The following is a 23,337-nucleotide window of genomic DNA, read 5'->3' as shown; positions in this document are numbered from 1 at the left end:
AAAGCTAACAAGCATTTCTGACTGCTCTAAGTTTTCTCTGTTTTTTCAACCAATGGAATCCAAGGCAAAGGAAAGAGGAAGAGGAGGGAGAGGAGGAGGAGGAAGAACGAAAAAAAAAAAAAAAAAAAAACTCGGGGGGACATGGATGTGGGATGGGGAGGGGGGGGGGGGGTCGGCGGGACTGGATGAGACGTTAGTTAAAGGGATACTACACCCAAAATATATCACTGGACCAGTTACTCCATCTGCCGTCAATGACAAGTTTTTATTCCCCTCCTCGACCGAATGCTGTTTTCACGGAGAACCAACTGAAGCTGTGGTTTCGTTTCTCATACGATGTGTGAAAGGAAAAGATGTATATATCTATCGTTGTTGTCCGATGAAAACCTTGTACGATCAAAACCGTTCGTTTTGCATTCATCATTTAAAAAAATGATTTAAACTAGTGAAAACAGCTGATCTACAAGCACACAACGCCTTGCGGTGCGAGGCGTTGTGTGCTTGTAGATCTGCTGTTTTCACTAGTTTTGTGTGACGGCCTTGTATGATGAAGCAGGGCTTTGCTTTGCGAAAGAACATACACATTTGAAACTTACGAGGTTTCCACCCGACGACGAGATATATATATATATATATATATATATATATATATATATACGTTCAACGAAATGTCCGTCAAACAAACAAACTACTCCTGCGGTCTATCGTCCGAGTCTCGGTGGGTATTATATGGTACTTCTAAAACGTTTCAAATTAAAATACTAATATTGCTAAATAAACAAAAATCTGAAGATGGAGGGGTTATTTTTTTTTGTTGTTCCCGACGATTATTTACCTAGGAATATTTTAGCGATGATGGGGCCGTAGTTTGAGACACAGTGAGTGGAGGACCGACCGCGATGGTTTAACGGTAGTTTGAGGATGTTATTCTGCTGTTGTTTTTTAAAACGTGGAATCTCTCACCGTAGCAGAATTAGCTTTAGCATTCCGTGCTAACAACATCTCTTGTTCTCCGTGAGGGGGCGGGTGGGAATTAAACCGTCAGGGTATTGGAGGCAACGCGGGGGGGGGGGGAGTGACTGGTGCATTGGTTTATTTTTTGGGCGTGTATCGTCCCTTTAGTTAAAGGAACTATGGTTCAAGGTTTTAAATTATTTGTTTTTATAAAGTCTAATTTTAAGATTTAATTCTTCCTCTTTCTTTTTTGTTTTTTTTGTTGGTTTTTTATCTTTTTCTCTCTTTTTCATTTTAAATGGTAGTTTTGATCTTTTTGCGGAGGGTTTTTAGGACCCAGGGGGTCCCTAGGCGCTCCTCTCTTCCTCCAGGAGTGGGGGGGGGAGGGGGGAGGGGGGGATAGGGGAGGGGCAGGGGGCGTGGTCTCTCCCGGGCTGAGCGCTAAAAGAGGAGGCTGGTGGCGACCCCCCCTAGTGGTGGCAGTGGGAACAACTTAAAACTGCCGGCCGTTTTGGGGCGAGGTCGCCCGCCTCTCCCCCCCTCCCCTCCCCTCCCCTCCCCCCACCCACCCAGGCCCACCCAGCGGAGGCCCACCCCCCCACCCAGCCCTCGTTGGAGGCCCAACCACCCACTCAAGAAGATAAAGTGGAGTCCTTCTGTGTTTGCTGTGCTTGTGAACGTTGCATGGACTTCTGACTTTCCACGTCTCTAAAATGTTTCTCAACCTGCCAAGAGGAGAAACACAAAAACACAAAGAGAGTCGATGGTTAGTTTGGACTGAAAGCCTACAAGGCTTTACCCAGCGTAACTTGTACAGTTAAAAGTAACTCACCATGGCAGTAACTTGATCAAGTTACAGTTATACCCCTGGAGAAATGTAACTTGTAAAGTTTCAAGTTGCATAGAGAAAGTAACTGAGTTACTTCAAGTTACTACTTTTTTATGTTTTATTTCAAAAAGGAACATCGGTGTTCCTTAAAGTAAAATTACACAAAAACAAGAGGATCTGTTGAGGATGCTGTAAGTTAGTCATGACATTTGATCTCCAATTTGATCACATCTCAATTGTAAAACTGTAACGTAAAAAAGAGAAAAGGGCTGGTGCCTTGTATAGTGATAGCAACACCTTTGCTATACATCAGGGGTCTTCAACAGGGGGTCCACGACCCCTAGGGGGTCCGCGGAGGTACTGCAGGGGGTCCGCGAAATTATTGGTAAAAAATATATATATATTTCAAAAAATGTTTTTTTTTCTTCTTTTTTTCACATTTATGTTAAAAAAATAAATCATGATTCTATCCATTTTGATTACCTTGAATACATGATTACTATGCAATTGACAGATTGTTCTCAGTTAATAAGTAGTATGTTTAGAAATGGTAGTGGTACGGCCCACCCTGCTCGCTGTAACTTGTACATGTTTAAAATAAAAAATATGTCGTAGCCCCGACCACCCCCCCACCCTACGAGGTGGTAGGGGGTCCCTGCTCCATCTCCCCATCAGTTTGGGGGTCCCCGGCCTGAAAACGTTGAAGACCCCTGCTATACATAATTAAACTGATAGATGACATTTGATTTGTCAATCTTAACAAAACTTAAATGTAAAACTATAACTGCGCTTGTAACTTCTTGTAACTTGAGCCAAAAAAATTACCCAAACAGTATCTCAGTTACTTGATGATTTACAGAAATATGAATGTAACTCAGTTACCAGCAAGTTACAGCAAAATGTAACTTAGTTACATAACTCAGTTACATGTAACTTGAACTTCCCCAACACTGCTTACAAGGCTTTACCTGCAGGGCAGGCCCGTCACAATTATTTTTGTCATAACAGTTTCCAAGTTGAACAGTGTTCATATTACACTACCAAGTCCACACTTTGGACACAGCTACCAGTCAAAAGTTATTTTCATGACTATTTATTTACACTGTGGATTCTCACTGAAGGCATCAAGACTATGGATGAACACTATGGAATTATGTAGTAAACAAACTAAAAAGTGTGAAATATCTCTAAATATGTTTTATCTTTGGTCCAAATTAGGGCATTAACGAAAAGGTCGACAAGTCGACTGAGTTGACTTCATTACACAAGTCGACTCCCACCAGAGAAAGTCGAAAGTCGAAGTTGAAAAAAGAAAAAAATCCTTTGTATTTTTTCTATCATTATTTTTAATCCATGTGTGCGTCTGTACAGCATTCAAACAGTAGGATTGCTTATTGTCAAGAACGGAATGATCCAATATTACAGTGCTATTGTGACAATAGCGTTGCGAGGCGTTGTGAGCATGTAGATCTGCTATTTTCACAATTTCTGCCTCTATATATTTGACAAATTGGACAATGTTTAATTTGTCATTAAACAGAAGTATTAAAACGTCCTTAAATTGGCACTTTAGAAATGTGTAGATACCCTCTATACACTTAAACTTTATAAAATAATTGGGTGGTCGTGTGTGATGTGATGACGTCATCAAACGATAAAGTCGACTTCAACTCAACCGCTACCGTTAGAAATAATGATTTGTTGGCTTTAAGTCCAGTATAGTTTCCCCTTCTAAATTGAAGTCAGCACCGGGGGATGCTGAGAAACGGAAGTAGGTGGGCGGGCCGTGAATAGGGCTAATTACCCGGCTTGGTTGAATGCTTGACTCTGATTGGTCAAGCCCTGAAATCAGAGGTCTGATATTCCCTGATAACAGACCGCTCTGCTTTAAGCCGTGACATCATTTTGTAGTCAAACCTCCAAGCAGATTTATTGTCAATATCTGTCCTTCGCTGTTTCAACAGATCCCAGACAAAAATAACGACTAAAGCAGGGGTCTCAAACTGGCGGCCCGGGGGCCATTTGCGGCCCGCGAGACGATATTTTGTGGCCCCCACCTTAATATGAAAGTTTAATGTTAGTGCGGCCCGCGAGTTTGATATGAACCTCAAAACAGTTAATAATATAGTACAGTTAACAGTAGAGTACATGTTCCATAAGTTAAACAGAACTTGTTTACACCAGGGTCCCTTCATCTTATTTTGTGTTAAAATATAAAAAAGACATTTGAGAAGACTGATGGGGAGATAGATACAGTAGTTGTTAGACTGGTATGAAACTACAGTATAATAATCAAACAAATTAGTGCACAGGCACTAATTTGTTTTATTAGTGCATGTGTGCTGAGGCTGCGGCCCAGCCTCAGCCAGACTCTGCCTCCAGCGGCCCCAAGGTAAATTGAGTTTGAGACCCCTGGACTAAAGTATAATTCTACCACTTTCCTTTCAACAACAAAGAGAAGAAAAATTTGTAAATAGTAAAAATAGTAAAAAGATTCGCTTTTTTGGGGGACAAAAGTTCTCCTCTGCCTACAAAATGATGTCAGACTTAACCGCTGCTAATCAAAGGCTCAGAACACCTGCTGCACTAAAGCTGAACTGAGTGATGGTTTGGGATGAGATGGAAGGCAACACGGCCAACAAGTGCTAAACCAGTAAGACTCCCGGGAGTTAAGCGACCGTCAGGTTGCAGCGTGATTTTATAGCAAAATGTGTAGGAGCAGTGTCCAAAAATGTGTTTGAAAAAATCAGCCTGAAGGTGGCGCTAAATGGGACAGATCCACGTTAATGACATGAGTGTAGACATACTGTGTACCGATTTAAATCTTAGGAGCAGTGTCCAAAAATGTGTTTTGCAAGAATCGGCCTCATGGTGGCGCTAGAAGAGGGTGATGTGTGAATTGATGGCATGGATCGGGGCAACGGTTGCGGAGTGCAGAGAGCAAATGTGTTGACGTCATGACGCAGCAGCGTTCTCTGCGCTGAGCAGAGCAGCAGAGGGGGGAGGGGGGAGAACACATGCTATTGGCTGGAGACTCACCGCGCCCGCCCATCTGTCTACACTAAACTGTCCACGTTAGGTTAGAGTGCTTGTACCCTAACCCACTGAAAATCAAAATAGCAAAAAATCACTAAAATGATAGCCCCGTTTTAATAGTATTAAGAGTAACTTATTTCACTTTGGGTTGTATATGGTTATCTGGAAGTTAAGATAGAGCGGAGGTAACGGTACCTCCATTATTTTTTATTATATTTTATATATGGTCATCTCTGGTGTTTAGGAGAGAGTGGAGATTCAGTGTTACTAGTTGATATATTTAGGATAGAGAAGTGTTCAGTGTATATTTAGGATAGAGTGGTGTTCAGTGTACTTACTATTTTGCGTACATGACTTAAAGCGCTTCCCTCTTTGCCTTTGCAGTTCTCTGCCTGGTAAGGCGGCGAGATTACGACGTCGTCCATCACCATAATGTTCTTCTCCTGCCATTTACAGTCTTTGATGCTGAGGAGACAAAACAAGCAGAGTTCATTTAGACCAGCGGTTCTCAACCTTCTCAGGTTCATTTAGACCAGTGGTTCTCAACCTTCTCAGGGTTCATTTAGACCAGTGCTTCTCAACCTTCTCAGGTTCATTTAGACCAGTGGTTCTCAACCTTCTCAGGGTTCATTTAGACCAGCGGTTCTCAACCTTCTCAGGTTCATTTAGACCAGTGGTTCTCAACCTTCTCAGGTTCATTTAGACCAGTGGTTCTCAACCTTCTCAGGTTAATTTAGACCAGTGGTTCTCAACCTTCTCAGGGTCATTTAGACCAGTGGTTCTCAACCTTCTCAGGGTTCATTTAGACCAGCGGTTCTCAACCTTCTCAGGTTCATTTAGACCAGTGGTTCTCAACCTTCTCAGGTTCATTTAGACCAGTGGTTCTCAACCTTCTCAGAGTTCATTTAGACCAGTGGTTCTCAACCTTCTCAGGTTCATTTAGACCAGTGGTTCTCAACCTTCTCAGGTTAATTTAGACCAGTGGTTCTCAACCTTCTCAGGTTCATTTAGACCAGTGCTTCTCAACCTTCTCAGGTTCATTTAGACCAGTGGTTCTCAACCTTCTCAGGGTCATTAGACCAGTGGTTCTCAACCTTCTCAGGTTCATTTAGACCAGCGGTTCTCAACCTTCTCAGGGTTCATTTAGACCAGTGGTTCTCAACCTTCTCAGGGTCATTTAGACCAGTGGTTCTCAACCTTCTCAGGGTCATTAGACCAGTGGTTCTCAACCTTCTCAGGTTCATTTAGACCAGTGGTTCTCAACCTTCTCAGGGTCATTAGACCAGTGGTTCTCAACCTTCTCAGGTTCATTTAGACCAGTGGTTCTCAACCTTCTCAGGGTTCATTTAGACCAGTGGTTCTCAACCTTCTCAGGTTCATTTAGACCAGTGGTTCTCAACCTTCTCAGGGTCATTTAGACCAGTGCTTCTCAACCTTCTCAGGTTCATTTAGACCAGTGGTTCTCAACCTTCTCAGGTTCATTTAGACCAGTGGTTCTCAACCTTCTCAGGGTCATTTAGACCAGTGCTTCTCAACCTTCTCAGGTTCATTTAGACCAGTGGTTCTCAACCTTCTCAGGTTCATTTAGACCAGTGGTTCTCAACCTTCTCAGGGTCATTTAGACCAGTGCTTCTCAACCTTCTCAGGTTCATTTAGACCAGTGGTTCTCAACCTTCTCAGGTTCATTTAGACCAGTGGTTCTCAACCTTCTCAGGTTGCGACCCCCCAAAAAGCACTAAGATGTGAGGCATTACACTTTGTATAACATGGTTCTATTGTGAAAATAGCAGATCTACATGCTCACAACGCCTTGTGTTGCGAGGCAATTTCTGACAATTTGACCAATATTTAATTTGTCATTTTAGAGGCATAAAAGTCTTTAAATTGTCACTTTAGAAATGTGCAGATACCCTCTATACACTTAAACTGTATGTTGGTTTGTTTACTGTTGAGTGAGAAAACAATGTTGCACATTAAGTTAATCATCTGGGGACCCCCCTGGGGGTCCCGAACCACAGGTTGAGAATCACTGATTTAGTCAACCAAAACAATGACGAAAAATGTCTGTCGACAACGTTTTTTACTGACGAAAACTAAAAGAAAACTAAATAAAACAAAGCTATGATGAGGAAAAGGAAATACACTAAATATATTGACAATTTCGTCAAACAAATAAACACTAGAGTAAACAGTAAAGGGAGAGACTGGTGGAGAAGAGATCCAGTAGAACTAAAAGACAAGTCGTTTTATGTTTGGTGGCACTCAAAATAGCAGATCTACAAGGTGCGACGCGTTGTGAGCTTGTAGATCGTCTATTTTCAGCACACAACCAAGTTTAACATCAGTCATTACGATGACATCATCAAGGCACCACCAAAACACATAGATTTGGTCGATTAAAATCGTATGACATTTAGTCACAAATGTATTCAAAAGACTAAAATGTGAATAAAACTAAATCTTAAATTTGAAAAGTCAAAATCAACACTGACATTAGTTACAGCATCACGTGTGGTTCAACTGAATACTTTACATTTACACTTTAGGCATTTAGCAGACACTCTTAATACAGAGCCACTTAACATCAATACATCAAATACATAGGAAGAGTACGTAGGTAGACCACGCACATATTCAGTCAAAACTTTACATAAAGACCTAAACGGTTTCATGTATGGTCAATCATTGAGGGAAGCTAGGGAGTGAGTCTGTAGTTCTAATGGAAGCTAGGGAGTGAGTCTGTAGTTCTAATGGAAGCTAGGGAGTGAGTCTGTAGTTCTAATGGAAGCTAGGGAGTGAGTCTGTAGTTCTAATGGAAGCTAGAGAGTGAGTCTGTAGTTCTAAGTGCGACAGGGAGTTTATTCCACAGTTTGGGGGCCAGGAGGGAGAAGAGTCTAGGACGAGTGGATTTTTGCCCTGGGGTTTTTAGCGAGGGTTCTGTCAGCATCCCTGTGTTGGCTGATCTGAGTGAACCGTTGGGGGTGTAGGGGTTGATCAGACTTTGGAGGTATGGAGGTATTTTTTAACTTTTTGCCTGCTTGTAACTTCCATGACCCTAGAGAATAGCTCGTAACTTCCATATAGAGTAGCTTGTAACTTCCATGACCCTAGAGAATAGCTCGTAACTTCCATATAGAGTAGCTTGTAACTTCCATGACCCTAGAGAATAGCTCGTAACTTCCATATAGAGTAGCTTGTAACTTCCATGACCCTAGAGAGTAGCTTGTAACTTCCATATAGAGTAGCTTGTAACTTCCATGACCCTAGAGAATAGCTTGTAACTTCCATATAGAGTAGCTTGTAACTTCCATAGAGAGTAGCTTGTAACTTCCATGACCCTAGAGAGAGTAGCTTGTAACTTCCATATAGAGTAGCTTGTAACTTCCATGTGACCCTAGAGAGTAGCTTTTAACTTCCATAGAGAGTAGCTTGTAACTTCCATGTGACCCTAGAGAGTAGCTTTTAACTTCCATAGAGAGTAGCTTGTAACTTCCATGACCCTAGAGAATAGCTTTTAACTTCCATAGAGAGTAGCTTGTAACTTCCATAGAGAGTAGCTTGTAACTTCCATAGAGAGTAGCTTGTAACTTCCATGACCCTAGAGAATAGGGAAGCAGGGTCCAGGTGTCTGATGACTGATGGGTGTCGGGTGGCTGAGACTGCCGTCAATACTAAAACCTGATCCGACCAGACGCCACTAACAGGCCCGGATTTAAACACATGTGGCTTGGTTTTCTGTGCTGGGGTTTCTGTTGCGCACGCACGCACGCACGCTCACACACGCACGCACGCACACACACGGTTTAGGGTTTAATAGCTCCATAATGGAGGATAAAGTTTCGTGACTTTAATTAAATTAATGTAATGACCTCACTGCTTCTTTGTATCTACTAATAACATGCTAATTACACTTAATTAAGTGTCTACGACCAATAGTGAAATGATGTTGGTTTTTCCATTTGGATAATAGCAGCCTACTGTACCGCACTGGTTCAGGGACCCCCCAACATAATCATATTTGAACTGGGGGACCCCCCAACATAATCATATTTGAACTGGGGGACCCCCCAACATAATCATATTTGAACTGGGGGACCCCCCAACATAATCATATTTAACTGGGGGACCCCCCAACATAATCATATTTAACTGGGGGACCCCCCAACATAATCATATTTAACTGGGGGACCCCCCAACATAATCATATTTGAACTGGGGCCCTGGCCCCCAGCCTGACAAGGGTTTGCAATTTATTGAATCTTTCTGTGAAAAGTGCATTTTTTCCCTGATGCACGAAGCAGCACCAACTCTACGGTGCCTGTTAATCCCACCGCTAAGAGAAGTTAAACTTGTTGTCGTTTCATTCAACATAAACGCACGCGCCAACGACAAAATACGCTCACTGTATAAGCCTATCCTCACCCGCTGTGCTCTTATTGGGCCCCTCGTTGATTACGGAATCCTCGTTTTGGTATCGCGACGCCCCAGCTGCCTTAAAGGTCCTACACCATGCATTTAAAAATAATTTATATAACACTGTTTGTGTCCCAAAAACGTTTTTCAAAAGGTTTGAGCCTAAATTACCACTCCTGAATACAGAGCCCCTGTCATTTCTGCCTGGCTTTCAGAGCATTTTCAAATGCAGTACCACCTTGTCCTGAGTGGGAGGACTGCGCTATTGAGCCAGTTTTGGCCCCACACTCCTCCCCACCTCCTGCTCAGCAGGCCTGCCCACCCCTCCCCAACCCTCTCCCAGCTCCTCCTGCCTCCTTCTCAGGCCTGCCCACCCCTCCCCAACCCTCTCCCAGCTCCTCCTGCCTCCTTCTCAGGCCTTGTGACATCACAAATCTGACATTTCACAATCAGGACCGTTCTGAGACATGCTAACATAGATCTGCCCATAAACTGAGAAAGACACAATGGTCAGAAATAGGACTTTGTGAGGATAGAAGTTGCTGGTGGGACACCAAGAAAATACATAAAAATTGGAAAAATGAAAATTCATGGTGTAGTCCCTTTAAAGTTAAAGCTCCAAACAGCCCAGAACAAACTGATTAGGGTCCTGCTTGGTCTTCCTCCTCAGGCCCACCTTACCGATCATCACCACGAAAGCGTGGGGTGGCTCAAAGTAGCTGACAGAGTACAGCATCTTGCAATGGGCCTGGTGTACAAGATACACTAGGTGTACAAGATACACTAGGTGTACAAGATACACTACACCTCCCCGATACCCATACCTGACAAACTACTCTGAGTGTGTGTGTGTGTGTGTGTGTGTGTGTGTGTGTGTGTGTGTGTGTGTGTGTGTGTGTGTGTGTGTGTGTGTGTGTGTGTGTTTACGTTTTGTGAATAGTCTGGAACAGCTGTTGTCCTTCCACTGAAACCCCAGCACTGATTGCATAGGCCTGGGAGAGCTTGTCTTCCTTTTCTGACCGCGCTCTATTGGCAAGCTGGGGAGAGAGACATAGAGAGAGAGAGAGAGAGAGAGAGAGACAGAGAGACAGAGAGAGAGAGAGAGAGAGAGAGAGAGAAAAAAGGTGAGTTGTTATTCAAATAATACAACTTTATATGTTCTTAGACACACTCTGCGGTTCCATCCGCCTCACAATAAACATTGACCATGGTATTAAACTACTAGTAACTAAATAACATGTACATAAATGCATACTGTGAAGTTGAATATATTAATCTGTTGCAAATAGAACACTCTGTGAAGATGGAAAAATATGCTGTTGGCGTATAGAATATGCCAAACTTTTTGCACAAGTACATCTGAGGATGCTCTTTTCTTTTCCTGTTGCTCTTTTTGCCTTTTGCACTCCTTTTTAGATTATTATTATTACTAGAAGCTGGCGGGCGGCCCAGCGTCTAGTCGGCGACCTGGCCAACTCGGAACAATGTAAATAGGGAATGAATGCCCCGCCCTTTAATGCAAACCCCATTATACCTGTTTTCATAGGACCCATTTTGACCATCTGTCTGCCTGTGTCCATTTATGCCCATATATGGAGATATCTGTATCTGTCTGTCTGTCTGTCGGCGTCCATTTTATGTCCATATATGGAGATCACTGCAGTTATAGTTCTGGGTCCATTTTATGCCCATATATGGAGATATCTGTCTATCTGCGTCCATTTTATGCCCATATATGGAGTATCTGTCTGTGCCTCCAACTGTGTTGCAGACACAGTGCCGGTTCCCCCTTTAATGCAAACCTCATTATACCTGTTGTCATAGGACCCGTTTTGAACATCTGTTTGCCTGTGTCCATTTATGCCCATATATGGAGATATCTGTATCTGTCTGTCTGCGTCCATTTTATGCCCATATATGGAGATCTTTGACCATCTGTTTGCCTCTGTCCATTTATGTCCATATATGGAGATATCTGTATCTGTCTGTCTGCAATCCATTTTATGCCCATATATGGGGGCATTCATTTTATGCCCATATATGGAGAACGCGCGTGCCCGTGGGACGAACGGTTCTCGAGATACGCGGATTACATACATACATACACACTCACAGAGATTTTTTGTTGACTCATGTGGCGTACGTGATGTCAGAGCCTTTTATGAAGTGATGTCACAATGAGTCAGAGCTTTCGCCGATTTCCTCCGGAACAGCCTGATGTCAACAATCAACCCCGCATAAGGATATTCTGAACGTTTCGCGCCGGTTCGGGAAAACCGCGCGTCGGGTCGGGTCGAGACCCGGCACTGCACTCCGTGCCGCGGCAGGGAACGCGCGTGCCGAATCTGAAGCCGGTGGGACGAACGGTTCTCGAGATACACGGATTACAGACACACACACAGACAGACAGACAGACAGACAGACACACACGCAGAGACTTCTCGCATTTATAGATAGATTATTTTTAGATGTGGTTTGATGTTATTATATTGTTTTTTTTTTCTTTGATATACGACTGCATTGACTGAAGGATGCCAAACAAAAACAAATTTTACTCTTATGTACCTGTACAAAAGACGTAACAATAAAGTACAACCTTGAACCTTGACCTTGAACTTGAACTGGTGTACTGACCATGGTATTAAACTACTAGTAACTGGTGTACTGACCATGGTATTAAACTACTAGTAACTGGTGTACTGACCATGGTATTAAACTACTAGTAACTGGTGTACTGGCCATGGTATTAAACTACTAGTAACTGGTGTACTGACCATGGTATTAAACTACTAGTAACTGGTGTACTGACCATGGTATTAAACTACTAGTAACTGGTGTACTGACCATGGTATTACAGGGCTTAACTGAGCAGCCAACTAACCTGACCTGAACCCCACAAAGAATCTGTGTTGTGTTGTCAAGAGGATGTTGTGTTGTCAAGAGGATGTGTTGTGTTGTCAAGAGGAAGATGAGAGACACCAGACTCAACCACACAGATGAGCTTAAGGCCTCTATCAAAGCAAACCTGGGCTTCCATAACACCTCAGCAGTACCACAGGCTGACCACCTTCATGCCATTATAACTATAATATAAATATATTTATAATATAAACCTGGGCTTCCATAACACCTCAGCAGTACCACAGACTGACCACCTTCATGCCATTATAACTATAATATAAATATATTTATAATATAAACCTGGGCTTCCATAACACCTCAGCAGTACCACAGACTGACCACCTTCATGCCATCATAACTATAATATAAATATATTTATAATATAAACCTGGGCTTCCATAACACCTCAGCAGTACCACAGGTTGACCACCTTCATGCCATCATAACTATAATATAAATATATTTATAATATAAACCTGGGCTTCCATAACACCTCAGCAGTACCACAGGTTGACCACCTTCATGCCATCATAACTATAATATAAATATATTTATAATATAAACCTGGGCTTCCATAACACCTCAGCAGTACCACAGACTGACCACCTTCATGCCATTATAACTATAATATAAATATATTTATAATATAAACCTGGGCTTCCATAACACCTCAGCAGTACCACAGGTTGACCACCTTCATGCCATTATAACTATAATATAAATATATTTATAATATAAACCTGGGCTTCCATAACACCTCAGCAGTACCACATGCCGACCACCTTCATGCCATTATAACTATAATATAAATATATTTATAATATAAACCTGGGCTTCCATAACACCTCAGCAGTACCACAGGCTGACCACCTTCATGCCATTATAACTATAATATAAATATATTTATAATATAAACCTGGGCTTCCATAACACCTCAGCAGTACCACAGGCTGACCACCTTCATGCCATCATAACTATAATATAAATATATTTATAATATAAACCTGGGCTTCCATAACACCTCAGCAGTACCACAGGCTGACCACCTTCATGCCATCATAACTATAATATAAATATATTTATAATATAAACCTGGGCTTCCATAACACCTCAGCAGTACCACAGGCTGACAACCTTCATGCCATTATAACTATAATATAAATATATTTATAATATAAACCTGGGCTTCCATAACACCTCAGCAGTACCACAGGCTGACCACCTTCATGCCATTATAACTATAATATAAATATATTTATAATATAAACCTGGGCTTCCATAACACCTCAGCAGTACCACAGGCTGACCACCTTCATGCCATCATAACTATAATATAAATATATTTATAATATAAACCTGGGCTTCCATAACACCTCAGCAGTACCACAGGCTGACAACCTTCATGCCACGCCCCATCGATGAAGACATTTGTTCAAAAGTATTCCATACAAAGTACTGAGTGCATAAATTAACATACCCTTTCAGAAGTTTGACATTTCTGTATTATAAATCCTTCTTTTGAGTGGTCGTGTGGAATATTCTAATATTTTGAGACATGGATTTTAGATTTTCATGAACTGTATGCCATAAAAAAAGAAAGCTTTTGAATATTTCACTGCAAGCACAATGAACCGAAAATTTAGAAGGTTTAGAAAAAACATTTATATTATGAAAGAAAATGAACTTTAACACAATATTCTAATTTTATGAGAAGGATCTCTACATGGCTATTACACGGCTTGGTTGAATGCTTGATTCTGATTGGTCAATGGCGTGAATCAGCATTGTGTTATATGTGTATAATGACCACTCCGCTCTATAACAGACCGCTGGCTAATCAAAGGCTCAGAACACCTGCTGCACTCAGGGTGCACTGTGTGAATGTATGCTGTATTCAACTTGACAGCCAAAAATAAATAGGAAGCGAATTGCCCGAAATTCGGAAAAAGATATAGCAAATTTAGCCTCAGCCCTGTTTCCATTAAACTGATGAAATGCGATTCTTGGGAGACCTGCTGTAAATGACTTCCCGCGGACTTGTGCACACAGCGCACACAGTGCACAGAACGGGGATCGGGAAGATTTTTTCAGACCGAACCCGAGACGTGAGCTTTTTGTCCGCCCCGAATCAACGTCCCATCCTGCAAGTTTCTGCGTCTGGAAGTGTTAGCCAGGATTTACGTGGGTGATGTTGACGGACGAGGCTTGCACACAACAGAGCCGTAAAATAAACATCCAATGCAAGGTACAGTAGTCGGGAACACAGCGCTAACAAATTAGTAGCGCCCTTCAGCCAAATCCATACCATGCAAGTTCAATGTATTTTAATTAAAACCCTATTTGCTTAGTGTTTCTATTTCCCTTTTGCGCATTTCGTTTTTTCGATTAAGCCCCAAAATCCACCTCCTCCAAGTGCAGTAATGCTTTCGCGGATAATGAAAGTTTATTCGAATTTTGAAGTGTTTCCATTAAAAGATGTATGCGCAAAAGCCTCAAACGTTGCTCTCAAGAATGTTTTGAGAAATAGACGATGCAGTCAGAAAATGGATTTGAAATGGATCTGATCAGCACTTCCTTGTTTTCCAAGGAGATCGCGCTGCGCTGGGGGAGAAATACTCGTTTTGTTTTAAGTTTTAGTCGTGTAATAAGCGGGATAGCAGGATTCAGGCTGTTATCAGCCTGTTGGGATTTGTATTTCTCGATACCGACCGCTGATCCAGACGTTATGCCTTACATATCCTTACATGTCGGGCCATATTCTAACTTTTTGTGTGTTTTATTTTTTGTGTGTTATATTTCTTGTAAATGAACGGCCCGGCCCCACTCGATCGTAGCCTGGTATAACCAGCCTAGATAGATACTAATGCAGCTAGCTAACTACCTGCAGTATCTATCCCCTCCTTGTTTTAACATGGGTGGATGGTATAGCTGAGCTAGGCTAACTCCATCACACCACAGTGTCACACAAAGGCATCAAAAAGTAGATGATCCTCAATTTTCCCAATTTAAAAGAGATTGTATCCTGAAAGGTTTTGGACATAATCACTGTACACACACACACTAGCGCTACGTAGCTACGTACCTTGCTGACATTCAGAGATGCTAGTGGCGGGGGACTCTCAGTGCAGTCATGAATCATTTTCACGTCAGAAATATAGTTTACGTTGACCAGGATCACATCGTTGAGGTTGGGCTTGCCGCTGGAGGAAGCACATTCTTGGGAAGGAACTTAGGGTCAAGGAATACATGAATAATATATATGTATAATATATGTATAATATATGTATAATAATGGATATGAATAATATATATGTATAATATATGTATAATAATGGATATGAATAATATATATGTATAATATATGTATAATAATGGATATGAATAATATATATGTATAATATATGTATAATAATGGATATGAATAATATATATGTATAATATATGTATAATAAACAACTTAGGGTCAAGGAATATATGAATATTATATATGTATAATATATGTATAATACATGAATAATGATGGATATGTATAATATATGTATAATAAACAACTTAGGGTCAAGGAATACATGAATAATATATATGTATAATATATGTATAATATATGTATAATACATGAATAATGATGGATATGAATAATATATGTATAATATATGTATAATACATGAATAATAATGGATATGAATAATATATGTATAATAATGGATATGAATAATATATGTATAATAACTGCATAATATATGTATAATATATGTATAATATATGTATACTATATGTATAATAATGGATATGAATAATATATATGTATAATATATGTATAATATATGTATAATAACTGCATAATATATGTATAATATATGTATAATATATGTATAATATATGTATAATAATGGATATGAATAATATATATGTATAATATATGTATAATAATGGATATGAATAATATATATATAATAAACAAGCACAACACATTTATAAAAACGCGCCGATCCCACTCACTTCCAAAGCTTTGTTGTACAATCGTGACGCTCGATCGCCAGTTATTTTGGTGACCAGCACGTCATGCAAATAAGCTTGGACCTAGTAGCCAAAAACAGCTTGTAGACTCGGATTTTTTGGCCAAGAGATATGGTGTAGATGTAAGAAATGGTCCGAGTACAGAGTGGTAAACCGGGTTAGGGTTAGGACAGAAGATCAGCCCGTTGAAAACAGGAAAGCATGGAAGTCATTTTAGATTCTAGCGTTGGCAATTAATCAAACATAGCAGACGTACAAGCACACCGCTATTACATCTGTCACATTCACCAAAAATGGACGATCTATGAATTGTTGATCTATTTTTGGTGAAGACACTTGGTGTACTGTAGGCTGAAAAAGATCACACCAAGTACAGTGAAACTCAGGTCCGTTCTGCAAAGCAGAAGTGCTTAAACTGAAGAGAAATTGATATAATTCCAAATATTATTCTGGAGTAGCCCTGGATACACCCACTTTCAGATGCCCTGCCCTAGGGGTCGCGGACCCCCATGGGGTCGCGGACCCCCATGGGGTTGAAGACCCCTGCGTTAGAGACGGCACCAGGGACATGCAGAGAATGTTAGAGAGGCAGGGGCTGACATGTCTAAAAGGGCCTTTTGGTGAGAATATCGAAAATAGCAGACCTCCAAGCTCACAACGCTGACAGAGTGAGCTTGGAGGTCTGCTATTTTCAGTGATTGATCCCACACTGAACTAAGCATAATCAAGTGAATACTGGAGATGTGGTGTAACAGCATGGATTTCTACACAGAGAGGGCAATTCTTTCAGCATAAGATGCTGCATTCAAGTTCAGGAGAGTTTCTTGAATGCTGCCTTCAGGTATGGCATGGAAGGGCATTTCTTTCACCATAGTAAAAACTGCATCCACAGTCTGAAGAGGGCCCTTTTTACAGACGGATAAAAGGGCAGGGGCTCAAGCCAGTGTACAGAGAGTCCTATGCACTACAGTGAGAAGCAGTGCCTGTCACTGTCACAGCTCAATGCAACCAGCAGCTACAGGCAACACTGCCACCTAGAGGGACAGACCTAGAACAGCACCCTAAATGCAAGCTCAATAATGCATGTGTTGATCTTGTATGTTAATGTAACTCATTAAGACAAGAGGTTTTTCTGAAAAACATATTATGTTCCTATAAATGCAATTTAGGCATTTATCAGACACCCTTAATCCAGAGCGATTTACAATAAGTAAGGACAGCACATGGTAATACATAAATAAAAAGTCATTAAAAACCATAGGTATGATAGGATCCCCAGTAAAAAATGATGTACGTCTGCTATTTTCACAGTATCTGCCTCTAATATTTGACAATTTGGCCAATGTTTAATTTGTCATTTTAGAGGTATTAAAAAGTCCTTAAATTGTCACTTTAGAAAATGTGCAGATGCCCTCTATACACTTACAACTTTATGTTGGTTTGTTTACTGTTGAGAGAGAAAACAATGTTTTCACACTAAGTTAATCATCTGGGGACCGGCCACAATAATTTGGGGACCCACCTGGGGGTCCGGACCCACAGGTTGAGAACCACTGTATCTACAGTATGTGTACTGTATCTACAGTATAATGTACTGTATCTACAGTATGTGTACTGTATCTACAGTATATGTACTGTATCTACAGTATATGTACTGTATCTAAATGTGTCAATCTGAAGGCCTTTCGGGGGCAGAAGAAGATCAAAGAGGCTCAGTGAGGCATTACAACTGGTTAATCATTACTCTGGGAATCTGGTGCAACTCTGAAACCCACTACCCCACCTCCCCCCACCTCCCCCCAGCCCCCACCTACTCCACCTCCCCCCATCCCACCCTGGTCTACCCCCCCCCCCCCCCCCTCACAGGCTGATTAGCACCGTTGACACCAGCACTGATTGCACTAACAATGAGAACAGTGGGAAGCAGCATTATTACACTAACAATGGATAAAAAGAGGGATAGACCGGCTATTAAGATCTACCGGTTAGTTAGTCTTGGTTTTAACCCATTTAGGCCTAAGGCTGATTCTAAAGCCTTCTAAAGCCTGACCCAAGTTTTCTGAAAAACATTATAAAAACAAATGTTGCTACATACTGTACATGTACAGTACATGTACAGTACCTCACATTAGGTACTACTATTATGTACTACTCACATTAGGGGTCCTTGAGGGTGTTCCAAGGGGTCCCCTGGGCAGAAGAAAATAGGAACAGTTTGACTATCTCTAAGCCATGTTTAACATACTCAATAAAAAACTACACAAAAAAGCAAAAATAGCAGATAGCAAAGCAACAAGCTCTCAACGTGTTGCATCGCAAGCTTGTAGATCAGCTATTTCAGATCACACAGGTTTGATCTCCTCAACCACAGTGCAGATTAACACAGTGGTAGGATGAGGTGTACCAGACCGGGCACCAATAGGCTCATAAGCACCCTGACGGCGTACTGCAGGTTCGAGTCCCGTTCCGGGCCGGCCTTGTTGCTTCTCTCTCCCCATCCCTAGTAGTCTATTGGCCAACACTAACTTTTTGAGGCACTTGTCCATTGGACAAGAAATTCTTCTCTTTAGGGATTCTTCCGGTAAAACGGTTAAACCTAACCTTACTCCTAATCTTAACTTCAGAAAACGATGCCAAAGCCTCACCCTATTCATAATCTTAACCTCAACAAAACAACGTCTAACCCTAAACTTATTTCCCATCTTATCCTCAGTAAAACAAATAAGTATACAAAAACGGCCCCAAAGAAATTAGGGCGAATGGGATTTTGGGCGAACTGACTTGTTACCTTGATAAGTATATGTACTGTAAGTGTGTTTCAAACCTTCAAAACATCAGCCAGTCCTTCTCAAACGTATTAATTTCAGAAGGACCCCCAGAACCCATGAACTCTGAGAACAGACAAATGGAACCCTTGCAGGCCCATTCGTACACGCTCAGAGACAGTAAGGGACGGCTCCATTTGTACACTCGCAAGAGTTTCAAACCGCTACAAAGAGACCATTTGGTTGATAACTAACATGGATCATTTAACCCATTCAGGCCTAGAATTATTGAATGCTTTAACCAGTGAAAAATAGCAGATATACAAGCTCACAGCTGCGAGCTTGTAGATCTGCTATTTTTGAAAAAGTCGTGAAAATGTGTGCAAATCTTTGAATATATGTATTTTCAAAGTGAACGTTTGTAACTCAATTTTTTTCAGATTTTTCAAAAATAGCAGATCTACAAGCTTGTAGATCTGCTATGTTTCAATGGTTAAAGCACAAAATATCGATACACAATAATGTGTACCCGTTCTAAATGGGTTCGTGGGACCCCCTGGAACCTCCTCAAAGGGGTCCCCCGTTCAGAACCACTCTCCTACCAGGGACCACCAGCATCATGTCTCAATGCCCCCTCCCCACCCACACAACCGTCTTTTCAAGAGCTTCATTTAGCCTCATTTAAATGACACTTAATTAAGTGTCGCTTGCCGACTAGAAGGAGAGCTACAAGCCCTGACAAGTGACAACACGTTGGATGGGGCTTGCAGATCTACTAAAAATATGTGGTTCTCAAAGTGGATTCTTAAGGGACTCTGTGGGTTCCTTTGGGGCAGGGGTCTTCAACAGGGGGTCCGGGGACCCCTAGGGGGTCCTCAGAGACAGAGTTACTACAGGGAGGCCAGCACATCTTTGTGAGATAAGAACTAGCACAGTGTTGATTTCGTTGACTAAAACTATGACGAAAAATGTTTGTCGACTGCCTTTTTTTCACTGACGAAAACTAAATAAAAACTAAGCTGTGATGACTAAAACTAAGACTAAATATATTGACAATTTCGTCAACAAAATAAAAACTAGACTAAAACATTAGGGAGGGACTAGTGGAGAAGAAGAGAGTCATTTTATGTTTGGTTGCACTCAGGTGTTGCGTGCTGAAAGTAGCCGATCTACAAGCTCACAACGCGCCGCAGCGCGACACGTTGTGAGCTTGTAGATCGGCTATTTTCAGCACGCAACCAAGTGTAAAATCAGTCATTACGATGCCATCAAGGCCTGCCAGAATACATTTTAGTTGACTAAATCAACAGTAAATTTAGCCGCCTAAAACATATGATATTTAGTCAACTAAAATTAGACTAAAACTAAAACTGTTAGGGTGACTAAATTATGACTAAAATTAAATGACATTTTATTCAAAAGACTGAATCAAAATGTGCTGTCAAAAACAACATTGAACTAGTATCCCTATTATGAGGACAGTAGCTGAAATAGCAGATCTACAAGCTCACAACACCGTAGATCAGAGTACAGAGTGAAAGTTTAAATGTCTGACAAACCACATTAACACAAACCCACCCGACCATGCAGTGATCTGATAGTGCTGTCAAATAAGTCTACAAAGCCATCTATGAAAAGGTTTAATCTGTATCATTTTATACAGCATGTATTGGGGGTCCGTTTGGTCCCTCCCTGCTACCAAATGGACCCTTTTAGGGTTCATTTGGTTCCATTCGTACCCTGTCAGAGTTAAGGGGAGACCTTGACAGAAGCACTGTATTGGATGTGCAGCAGCAGCTAAGCTACAGTTAGCCTAGCCTAGCAGGGTTGACTGACTGACTGACTGGAGCTCAGCTAGCCTATAGCAACACTTAGCATCTTAGCTTAGCATGGCTAACGTCCACTACAGTGGGGAGTGGTATTATCAATATTCAACCATCATTCAGTTACACAAAGTTCATACATAGGGTGACATACAGCGTTTAAACCCCGGGGTTTTTATCAACGATGAGAACATTACAGTGTGTTTATGAATGAATGAGACACATTTAAAACGTTTATCAAAGATTATCCGCGCTTGTTTTCATTGAAGTCAAAAGCTAGCTTCACCAAGCTAGCAGCACTGTTAGCTAGCAGCGGACACACACACACACACACACACACACACACACACACACACACACACACACACACACACACACACACACACACACACACACACACACACACACACACAGTGGTGGAAACAAGTACTCGGGTGTTTTTACTTGAGTAAAAGTATCAGTGCTGCTCTGTAGAAATGTTCTGTTAAAAGTCCGGATTTCTAAATGTACTCGAGTAAAATAAATGTACTCGAGTAAAAGTACGAAAGTATTGGTATCAAAATGTACTTAGAAAGTACCCAAAGTAGAAAGTACACTCGTTGTGCAGAATGTTGTCCCGTTTTTTAAGTTTTCAAATGTATACAAATCTTTAGAAAATAGCAGATCTACAAGCTTGCGGATCTGTGATTTGTGAGCTTGTAGATCTGATTCAAATGGCCGAAATGTACATAGAGATGACGTGGTTCCGGTTAATGTAGGTTTTGTAATAATATTCAAAGTAACTAAAGCTTCCAAATAAATGTAGTGGAATAAAAAGTACACTATTTGGATCCAAAATGTGGTGGAGTACAGTAGAAGTAAAAGTACTGGAAATTGGACATTCTCAAGTAAAATTCCTTTTTTTTTCTTCCTATTGATTAATCACTCCACGGAGACTTGAGTTCAATATTATGTTTTGGTTTTTGTGACATTCTTAAGACACAAATGTAAATAAATAAATAAATAACCAGACTGTTTCCCTATCTGCTGCCATTCATTTGGGTCTCCATCCAGAATCGATGGGGCTAAATTTACTTTACTATAATCACATGTTTGGTCTTAGGAATGCAACAAATACAAAACAATAGTCTCCAAGTCTCCATGGCGTGAGTGATCAATGGGGTGAACTACTCCTTTAAGTACTCAAGTAAATCTACTCAGTTACTTTACACCACTACTACACACAGTCACACACATTACACTACAGCCATGATACTCCTAGCTGCCAGATAGTGATCCTCCCGTCCACACACACACACACACTGCTGCTGCTGCCACATAGTGCTCCATCCCAGTGTGTTAGCACACACACACACACACACACACACACACACACACACACACACACACACACACACACACACAACGGTCACAATCCCAGCCCAGTCGCCAGTAGTAACCCATCCTATCATCCTAGTCCTCCACACCACACCGCTGCCTCCTCCTCATGAAGGCCGGCCTCAGAGCCTCCATCCCGGGCTGGGCTCCTCCAGGAGGAGGAGGCCCGGCCCGGTGGGTCCGGAGCAGCAGCAGCAGCCAGGCCAGGCCGAGCACAGCGCTCTGTGCCCCGGACAACACACCACCCCCCTCCCCTCCTCTCCCCTATAGCGCGGACGGACGGACGGACCCCTCCCAGGGGGTCCGCCGGGTCTCGGGTTAAGGATACTGAGGGTCAACATCCTGGACTGGTAGTCGAAGGCCAGCACCTCCCCGGTGAGCCGCTGCTCCAGGCAGGTGGAGCAGGAGATGTGTGATCCTATGGTGAAGTACTCCCCCGGTCCAGGAGCCGCCATCTTCTGCTGCTAGCACCACACAGCCAGGCAGGAAGCAGCGCTCTGCGCAGGCGCGGGGACCACGCAGCAAGCCTGACTGACTGGCGGCCTGACGGGGAGGAGCATCATGACGTCACCACGCTGATGATGCTGGTTTTACGTCGTTGACGTTGTTACGTTACCAGAAACATTTCCTGTGGAAATCATAAGCCTCGGCTTTCTAGGATCTCCTTTTAGTTGAAAACTGTCATGAAACTGTACTTTTTTTTCTATTGCAAACTTCTAATAAATTCTTCAATCAATCAATCAATCAATGGATGTGAAATTTGGCCAGAATTATTATTATTAATTCCCCCTGGCTATGATTTATTTTTTATTGATGTATTGATAACTTGTCGTTTGTGCTTGTGTTGTACTGTACTGTAGTGTATTGTCTGTTTTGTATTGTCTTGTTGGTCCCTAAGCTAGATGCAGAATAGATAGCTTTAGGGCTTGACTCAAATCTCTGCTTCTGGGGGTCCCTGGGACTAAATATGTTGGGATTGCAGTGGCGGGGTAGAGTGGGATGAAGTTGCTTTGCAAGTTGCTGATCCGGTCTGGGTCTTTCCCGGACACGGAAACGTTTCTTTGCATGTATGTGTGCGTGTGAATAACCGGATACAGTAGGCGGGCTCTAGACCGGATCACACTGGTTTGATTCACAATAGAAAGCAGGCTTCCCACGGGTTCTGCAAAAGCCTGGTGAAGCGAGGTTAGTGGCTGGGTAGCTGGCGGGCCTGGCCATGGTG

At 41.8% G+C, this 23,337-nt stretch overlaps 1 protein-coding gene across 1 annotated transcript; it reads right to left on the bottom strand.

Moving 5' to 3' along the window:
- Positions 1 to 495: 495 nt before the first annotated feature.
- Positions 496 to 22,595, bottom strand: lsm12b (LSM12 homolog b). The gene is made up of 5 exons (XM_080747694.1): positions 22,444 to 22,595; positions 15,216 to 15,349; positions 10,160 to 10,269; positions 5,158 to 5,284; positions 496 to 1,679 (listed from the first exon to the last, which is right to left on the bottom strand). Exons 1-5 carry the CDS (start codon positions 22,568 to 22,570, stop codon positions 1,587 to 1,589), a joined length of 591 nt encoding a protein of 196 aa, XP_080603820.1. The 5' UTR covers positions 22,571 to 22,595; the 3' UTR covers positions 496 to 1,586.
- Between the last annotated feature and the right edge of the window lie 742 nt (positions 22,596 to 23,337).

The sequence above is a fragment of the Nannobrachium achirus genome, assembly GCF_963921795.1.
Source record: "Nannobrachium achirus genome assembly, chromosome: 18".
Classification (NCBI taxonomy): Eukaryota; Metazoa; Chordata; class Actinopteri; order Myctophiformes; family Myctophidae; genus Nannobrachium; species Nannobrachium achirus.
This window is presented reverse-complemented; position numbering and strand designations above follow the sequence as displayed.